General features: G+C 44.1%; 1 protein-coding gene across 1 annotated transcript; it reads right to left on the reverse strand.

Annotated features, from left to right (window-relative positions):
• Window positions 1–1,320: 1,320 nt before the first annotated feature.
• Window positions 1,321–9,501, reverse strand: LOC311024790 (lysosomal-associated transmembrane protein 4B-like). The gene is made up of 7 exons (XM_084027371.1): window positions 9,237–9,501; window positions 8,419–8,530; window positions 7,004–7,077; window positions 6,723–6,845; window positions 6,541–6,639; window positions 4,699–4,794; window positions 1,321–2,360 (listed from the first exon to the last, which is right to left on the reverse strand). Exons 1-7 carry the CDS (start codon window positions 9,333–9,335, stop codon window positions 2,280–2,282), a joined length of 684 nt encoding a protein of 227 aa, XP_083883497.1. The 5' UTR covers window positions 9,336–9,501; the 3' UTR covers window positions 1,321–2,279.
• Between the last annotated feature and the right edge of the window lie 52 nt (window positions 9,502–9,553).

Here is a 9,553-nt window from a genome sequence, read left to right on the forward strand (position 1 = left end):
AAAGAAAAAGAAAATATATTTATTGCTTTTAAGTGGAGCCTGCAGTGCTCCAGCCAATAACCACACACACGCTACGAGGAAGAAAAATCAAAACTGCTTACCCTGTTATCAAAAGCAACAATTTCTCCTCAACTCCTGCAATCCAAGTTTCTGAATAAATCCCAACACCAAGTGAAGAGAGGAGTTGCAGTAGGAGAATTCAGCCGCTCCAGGCAGTAAACATGCATATATCCCACCCTCTGTCTTATAGTATCTGTCCAGGCACTTGCATTGCTCTGCCCCTTACTCCATCCACTCCCTGGTTCTGTTTCCTCCCCCTCTGACTCAAACCACGGAGACGCCTCTTCAGCTCGATGAAACACAAACTCTGTGGAGAGTTTTAGTAGCAGGTAGCCGGGACTGAACACCTTTAAACTTTTCATTATGCTCAGCTTGTTCTTACATTAAGCAATGAAAAGTTGAATGACTATAGGGTCATTCATATTTTAAACCAGGTATGTGTCTAAAACATGGTGGTGAGGAATCCTTTCTGGAAGTTGGGTGTAGCTTTGCACAAAAACAATGTATTTGGTGTTAAGGCGTAAAGGGACAGTTCACCCCCAAATACATATTTTCCCTCTTACCAGTAATTGTTTTTGCGTGAGTTGCGTAGTTTGGGAGATATCGGCAGTAGAGATGTCTGCATTCTCTCCAGTATAATGGATACTCAAGATAATCCACATTTAAACTCCTCACAACAAGGTCTGTGGATTATCTGGAAAAGAAACATTGCTGTTGATTTCTTCAAATGTACCATATCCTTCCATTATACTGGCGAGAAGGCAGACATCTCGTCATGGCAACGCACACCAAAACAATTTAGACTGATAAATAGCATTACAGGTAAGAGGGAACTTTTTTTATAAATTGATTTTGGGGGCGAACTGTCCCTTTAAGTCTTATAAGTCTGCACTTTTGTTAGATGTTGATGTTAGATGGCTTACTTCCACATGTTGTCAACAATGAGTCATTTATTAATGTTTAAAGTCTTTGCTCCTGAAGAACGTGCAGTTAATTCACAGTCGAACGGCTCAAAGCAAGTGTTAAAAGGGTGTGTTGTACTTTTAGTAGTGATGCTTGGATGAACTCTCCACGTTTGAGCGACAGTTTATGGAAAGGCCTGGTAGCAGAGTCATCATAGTCCCAGCCATGTGGGTACCTGCCTGCCTTCACGGCGAACAGTCAGCTCTTACCCATAGTTTCCAGTGACACACAGTCCATTCACACACTTGGACCTCACGTTCTAAACAAAACACACAAGTTCATCAAGTCAGTGAAATAAGACTTTAATAGACAAATAAACGTCACATCTTTATATCTCACACAGAAGAAGCCCTCGGGTTCGAATTTTTGTGTCCTCGCATGACATTTTCTGTCCAGGAAGCCAACAACTGCATCTGGTGGAGCATTTTTACACAGACCATAGACTGCTGTTGGTTTCATTAAAAAACACACACGACCAATTCATAGTGACTTCAAAGAGCAAACTGATTCCAGATCAGTGCCTTTCCTGTGCTCTCAAAATAGACAAATAGCAGCCCGACTTTTTTTCTCGTCGATCGGTAGAAACACACATTTAAAATTGAAGAAGAACGAGCACAACTCCCGATAACACGGCAAGACAAAGTCGGGGAGAACGGTGAGAAGAGTGCGATATGTTCGACGTACACTAGGTTGCTCTTCGATCATGTCAGAATACAGGCAGGTGCATTTCTTTGGATCCATAAAAGGGCAACCCATCAGAGAGAAAGTTCTGAATAAAGGCAATCCGACCCTGATCGCGAGCAGAGACGAGACAAACGGGACACACGTGACAACATCGCTCATTACTTCGGACAATGAGATCACTTTTTTTTTGCATTTGTGCAGAAGTTCGATATGAAAGGTAGTACACATAAAACACTAACACAGATACACACGGAGCGATACAAATATAGAGAATCTATCAAACCTTCTAGTGCCTTTTTGCACCCAGGATCAAATGCATAACAATGCACATCACGTCTGGAATTATAGAAACAGCGCGGACGCACGGAGAGCGGGAATACGAGGGTCGTCGATAAATAAGGGATGAGAGGTCACGGTGGTGGTAGAGGTGCATGCATCGGCGTACTTCAATGTCTGTGTAGCTACAATATATCGGTGAATATACTGTACACTGGAGAGGCAGTGTGGTGCGTCAATCTCGCTGGGGGTTTCATCGACAGCGAGGTCCGGTCAGCGGGACGCTGGGAATGTTTTCAGGCCGAGGCGGTGGTGTACGGCGGAGGAGTCTTCTTGGGAGGGACGCTGACACTGTCGTCGTATGGAGGGAGCAGCACCTGGAGACGCAGAGCAAAGAGGAGGTTGGTCGCTGAGGAGTCGCCCCCTGCTGGTCATTAGCAAGAATGCAAGTTTAGGGCACTTGGAGGTTGCCGCCTGTATGTGCAGCTTCACTTTATTTCCTTCTTGGATGAGTAGACTGCTGTTGACTGACTAGAGCTGATATGACTCATCAATTAATTGATCCAAATACGAACTGCTCAAAGCTTCTCAGATGGGAATATATTCGGGTTTACAGTCTTGAATGAATAACTTTTGGCACTGTGATGGGATCTTGATGTATTTTCAGATGAGTAAAAGATTTTTGGAATAATTGAGGAAATAATCAGCAGGCAAGTTAATAATTCAAACCAAAAGAAGGCTCCATGCAGCTTATGATCAACCAAACCAAAGCTGCTTCTATGCTCGTCCGTTCCTCTGGTCATCAACCAGGAGGCAAAGCTGAGACCGTGTGGACTCGGAACATCTTTAGGGTGACTCAGCGTTTTGGTTTAGCTGTTGACACCAAGGCTGACAAAAATGTTGCCTCCGCCAACGGTTCGTTTGACTTCATATACAACAACACCATGTGTGCGACCTGTGTCTCCTAGGTTTGCAACAATGAGCCATTGAGGGTTTCAGTCCAAACAGACAGACTCAGACTGTAGATTTAGCCTCTGACCGTTTCACAAGGTTTTATTTTAAAACAAACCAACTGCGTCCAAAATCCCTATGTAGTGGACCAAAATCCCCAAATTCATCTTGAAAAGTAGTGTTCAACTGACTTCTATACCATCATGCATTGCGAAGAAGGAAAAATCACGGACAAACAAGAGCAGAGAGCGCGATTCCATGAAAAAGAAAAAGCGTATACCCTGCTTTCTTTCTTACCTTTCACAATAAAAGCCCTTGACATATACACGACATCACTGCTTGCCAGTGGACCTTAAATTACAACAAGCTGCAGGGCTTAGCCAATGGTTGGGGTCATCACCCACATCAACTTTATAAAATGAAATTAGGTTCATTTTGTTCTATGAGACATTTAACTGTTACTCTTGCTTTAAAGCCAGATGAAGCACCTGACTGTGGGTGTGAGTGACTTTTAGCATTAGTGACCTTTTGACCTGCTGTATAGCTTATGTATAGCCAAGTGAGCTGCAGGTTTGTGGCTTTTGAAGCCTGTGGTCTGTGGGGAGCTCAAATTGAATATATCGGCCTGTAATGGTAAAAGCACACCTGCAGATGTTTGGAAATAAAGGGGCAGGCTGCTGTTTTTCTGGCGCTTTTCACTAACGATGTCAGCGAGTTAAGAGAGCGGCCTCCTGTTCTTCTCTTTCCAGCTCGGGTGTTTTACTCATGTTTCTTAATGAACCCTGGACATCACATGAAGCCACACGGTGAATAACAGGCCGTTGAGTGTGTTGGATTGATTCAAATTGCATGGATTGTTACAGGAGTGCAAGTTTCTCTTAATCCCTGTGAAACCCAGCATACTGTCGGCAAACGAGCCGGCATTTCCTGATAGTCTAAACAGGTCATTAGTGTTTCTACAGCCTCCTTTTTTATCCTTTTCTGTCAAAATATAAGTGGTTAGCAGCGGTCAGGGGGCCTAAGCAACGGGACGCCGACAGCCCACCCAGACAAAGCTCACTTAACTGTTCTACTGCTACTGTGCCGCCACCGCCGGTATAATGGCTTTGCCAGCATGGAGCCTCATCTCTCTGTCCAAGTCTGTTCCATCATCCATGGAGGCCTGTGAAAAACTAGCTGCTACGACAGCCCGTCTTATACTTCCTTCCTCCCCCGACATGATGACTTTACTGCTGTCAGACCGGCCTGAGCAGAGGAAACCCACGCAGGCGAGGGAAACGTGACTTGCGGTCTCGTGGATGCATAAGGAGATTGTTTTTTTGTTGCCTTTGCAAGTGGAAGAAATCTGATATTGTTTAATATTGGATTTCTAGTTGACAATACAGACATAAAGGATATTTAAATGGAATATGTATTTAACATCTCGTATGCACGTGATTCATCAACACACTTTTTAATGATATTCAATTTCAGCCAAAAGGTCCCCCTAAATGCTACACTGTTACTTTGCGTTTCCCAACTGTTTAAGGAAACTACTGACCCTCTAAAAAAATAATCTACATATCATTTTTTAGAGATTTTCATTTTTAGAGAGTTTCAGTAAAAGGCGGGGGGCCAGTTTAAAATATAGGCAGGGGAACTAACAAAGTACTGAGGGACAGACCAACACTTTTGCTTTTGTCACAGTATCTGTTGACACTACAGGATATGATATTGCCATCCTTTTTAAAGTATGAAGTCATCATGGTGGCGTGGGTGACTTACCGTGGTGTCATTAGTCGTGACATAAAGCAGGATCTCAGAAGCACCGCGGCCGCTCACGTATCTGTAGCAGTTCCACACACACGCTATCAGGTAGGCCTGACGTCAGACAGGAAGACAACACAAGCACAGGTTACAAACCTGAACTGCATGACATCAATATCTCATTTAGCAGAATCAAAAAAGCTTGTAAGAGTTATGGTGATCGACAACTATTTAATGGACTGCAATGACATTTTGTACAGACATTTCCGTCCTTCTAAGGATCAACTGTAGGCCATTTGGTGATTCCTTTAATATTCAGCGCCATCATGTCATAAAAACTCCAAGTATTAGGGAAAACAGATTTCTGTCATTATTGTGGAATATAATGAGGTCATCTCATCCCCAGAGACACCGTGGTGTATGTGTAACGTTCCTGTCCTATATATTCTGTGCACAGGTGATAACCCTGATAACACTGACATCACATAGGCTGTAATAAAAATGATGTTTTTCAAAGAAACTCAATAAAATGCCACATGAAATGAGTATTCAGGATGTGTGAGAGCAGCGAAAACAAGGTTCCTGTTGTCCCCTGTCGTCACCCAGGAATCCTCCGGCTCTCAGCGGGAAGCTTGCTACTGGAACTCTCCGGCCAAACACAACACCATCTGCTAAATCCATCCCCTGGCACCGAGCGAAGCCAGACCCAGCTCCCTCACTTCCATAATAACCCAATTAAGAAGTCACTTGAATGCTCCGACAGCAGCCTCCGCGGGATTCCGCAGGGATCCGTTTACAACGACGGAGATCACTCAATTCAGCTCCCCAGTCCACCGCGATAAGAGCGTGATAATGATGGCGATTGTGAAAGGAAACAACTCCATCAGTGAGAAATGACTTCACATAACTACTTATCCAAACGCAGGTTCTCGGGGCACGACATGGGGGGTTGTCCAATCTAAAAAAATCCCTTCATCGATGATCGTCCAGACCATAAGCGCTGCTATTAAAATGAGCCGTTTTGTCTATTAATATCAGACATGTCATTGGCTATTACACGATGCAAGTGTCTTTGCATCATAGCAACATCTCTTACAGCTTTTCTGGAATACAAACCGCCTTACAAATGAACAAGGCGGCTATGCTAGCAGCTCGGTGAGGCTGTACCCAGATATAGCATCATTAGCTAAATGCTAATGTCTGAATGCTAACATGCTAATGTTAAGGTTTACTGGAATGTCTTTAGTTTTGCAGGTATTAATAAGTATTGGACCTGATATTACTACTAATACTACTACTACTACTACTGATAATAATAATATTAGGTGGCTCGTAAAGTTGGAATCATTTGCAAATGTTTTGTCTTTTATAGCGCCAAAAAAATGTTATGCATGAATTAAAATCACCTGGGTAATTGGGACACATAATGTAACCATTGCTCCTGGTCAAAAGTGATAAGTGATGCATATAAATATCAATAAACAGAGGATTGTGTCTGAAAACAAAATATTCCAATCATAGGCGTATTTAGCCTGTTTTTAGGGGTGCTATAGCACCCTTATATTGAGTCTCAGCGCCCCTAAAAAATATTGCATAGATAAATGCAACATAAAAAAAACAGTCATGTTGTTTTTTAAACACAAGTCCGTGTTTGACAAGCTTAAACATTGTCAAAAAACATAGACAGTATATGTTATTGTATATTGTTTGGGATCATTGGGTGACTCCAACTTTATGGGCAACAGTGTATAATATGATTTATTCATTTTTTATTCTGTGTTGCACATATATAAGCAAACCACACAAAGTGCTGCTAAACTTCAGGAGGCGAGAAGTAAATGAAGGAGCTGGTAACATTACCTTGAAGCCGAGGATGGAGCCGATGAAGAGCAGCACGATGAGGACCAAGCAGACGTTACTGAGAGCAGCGATCTCCTCTTTGTAGGGGAAGTTATCCGGCTGCACAGGAGTCAGCGGAGAGGCCGTTAGAGGTTCAGAGAGACAGAGGAGGGAACTTGTACCTGCACGTCAACCTGCCTTACCAGCTGCTGCAGGTAATCCTGTATGGTGTTTGGGTAGACCACAATGCTCACGGCGACCAGGGTGTTGAGAGCAAAGTCAAATATTTGGTAGCAGAAAAATGGGATGATCCAGGCGGCACGCAGCTGAAAAAGAGGAACGTGTTTTAGGTATTCGGGCAGATGTATTGAACTGGGTCGCAGGGAGATTACACATGTTTCAAAAAGATGGAAGACTTCACTCATTGATGCAATGTACGTTTTTAACCTTAATGACACCCAGTGTGCGTGCATGGTTCGTTTACCTTGTATGCACCGTATGTTGCCATCCCACATATAAGTATCATCAGCAGGGAGATGGCTGAGGCGATGCACATGTCTGGAGCAGAGAGACAGAGAGAGAGAGAGGTGCAGTTAAAGGGGGCAGGCAGTGGAAGGTCACTTTGCTTGAGCCACATTAAGCTCCACAAAAAAAAAATCTCATTTTCTGAAAATGTTCACAACATCATGTTCGGCCGAAAACTAATTCCTCACGGGAGATAAACGACGAGCCGCATCTGTCGAGCGGTCCGAGGAATTAACCTCTACTCTGTCGCTCGCTCCCCGCCGGCCTGACCTCGTATGAGAATAACACAACTAATCATGCTGTTACATAAGGACGGCAAAACCGGAAAACACGGTGCAACCAGTTTAACGTTTCTATCCCTGCGAGCCGTTAGAATGCCACGGACGTCTATTATTAAACAGATGATGAATATTCTGCTGTCATGGGATCGATCCCATTTAATCATGAAAGTCTCAAAAGTCAATAAATATGCAGAGATTTTTTCAAACCTACAATAACACTGGCGTTGTTTATGTCGTTTATGTGGCAAACTTTCCACATCCGACATATACGGAGCAACACATCAGCATTCATTAGGAGTTATGTGGCCACTTGGTGGATGTAAATGTAATATTCAGCGACCTTCTAGCTCTGTTAACGGACTCCTGAGGGAAATATCCGTCTGTTCAGCTGCTAAATGTTCTCCATCACTGGAAACAGCTGTGTGTGATGTTCACACTGCTCAGATCTGATCCCACTATTACTTCAACATACTTCAATTATCATTACGCCATTTCTGACGGATCATAATCATTCTATTACAACCTCGGCTGCCGATGTTATGAGTAGAAATCATTTTTAACTCTTATTTCTGCCATTACTGTAATACTGTGATTGCTTGTCTGATTATCATTATTTTGTGACCCAGCAGCCTGCAGCAAAAAATAAATAAATAATAATTGGACACCCTAATGGCTTGGAGGTGGGACAACCATCCCCACCTCCAGTCAGACTGTTCCAGTGGAGACCTGCCCAGTTAAGAAGGCTTTCCACATGCTCTGCACAGATGGACATTAAGCTTGCACGTCTGTGGCGTTGGCCGTTGGATTGAAAAAGAAGTGCTGACCGTCATCTAAACAAACGCATCATGTGTTAAGTCCCACAAATAACACAATAAATCAGTCTATTAGTCAGCTGACAAGCCTACTGGGGGGGTGTGAGCCCACCAGCAGCGAAGAAGGCATCCATCACAGCCAATTGTCTGAGATTTACTTTCAGGTAGAAGAGAAACACAAGAAACACAACTCATGATGTCACATAATCAGACAAATCCAATAGGAGCTGAGAGCAGTATGGTGAGATGGCACCGTTACTGTAAAGCACTGGGCTACTTACTGGCGTCATCCATGACATCCAGGTCATTAGCCAACTCGGCGCTGGTCAGGTGGTACTGCTCAGGATCACTGAGGGCTGTGAGCAGGATGAGTAGCACCACGGCGTTGATGAGCTTAGGGACAGAGGACATATGGCGAGATAAAAAGGGGCAGGAGACAGTGGAAACAGTGAGAATGCCAGAAGGCCAGATGCCATTAAGATTTCAAAATGCCAACACCTTATCCTAGAGATGCAGACTGTGTTAAATGACGTACGCCCAGTAAAAGTCCAGGCTCATCCGTGAGCTTTTGTGTCGGTGTGGCTGGTGCAGCCCATCATGCAGTTGTGAGTCATACCGTCCACATTGATGAGGTGAATGGAATGGAAAATTCTCTCCAGTCAACAGGGCTGACACAAAAGCTGCTACCTGAAGAGGCCATTCGCTAATTTATTCATAGGGAGCTCAGAGGATTTTTTTTCCACTTGTGGTGTTAGGTTCACTCAGAGGGAGGCGTTCAAGAGAGGGTTGCAAAATAATAATAAATAAAATAACACAATTATTATTAAGATTCCCAAGCCAAGTACAATGATTTAAAGGAGGATAAACTCACCCAAAATTCACTGACTAATGCATTTTTTTAAATACAGAGTCACATTTAACTTACAGTATGACAACATGATATAAAGCTTGAAGTTTCAATCATTTTCTATATATATGAATGAACGTCGTAACGGTCAAGCCTGCATGAATGCTCCGTGATGAGGTCATGTTGCCTGTCGCTGTGTTTCTGGATGCCTGCATGGAAGCGCTGAGTGACGGAGAGAGAGGCGGTGCTCACCATGTACCAGACCCCCAGGATGATGGTCCCTGTGCGGACATGGCAGCACAGGCAGCAGCTTGTGGAGAACCAGCGGTCCCACGGGGAGATCATCATCATCGTCTTGTCTGCTCGCAGCCGCGCGAGCGTTTAGCAAACCACGTCGGCGTCCGTAGAAGTGAGAGTCCCGCCACGAGAGTCCCGCCACTGGAGCGATGAGCGTCGGTGCTCGTGAATGTCGAACGGAATCCCGCCGCCTCTCTCTGACCTGTCCGTTACTTATCAGCGTGAGGTCGTTCACGGAACGGAGCGGCGTCAGGGAAAACCACCACTTCCGG

The sequence above is a fragment of the Eutrigla gurnardus genome (genome assembly GCF_963514095.1).
Source record: "Eutrigla gurnardus genome assembly, chromosome: 14".
In the NCBI taxonomy this organism is placed as follows: Eukaryota; Metazoa; Chordata; class Actinopteri; order Perciformes; family Triglidae; genus Eutrigla; species Eutrigla gurnardus.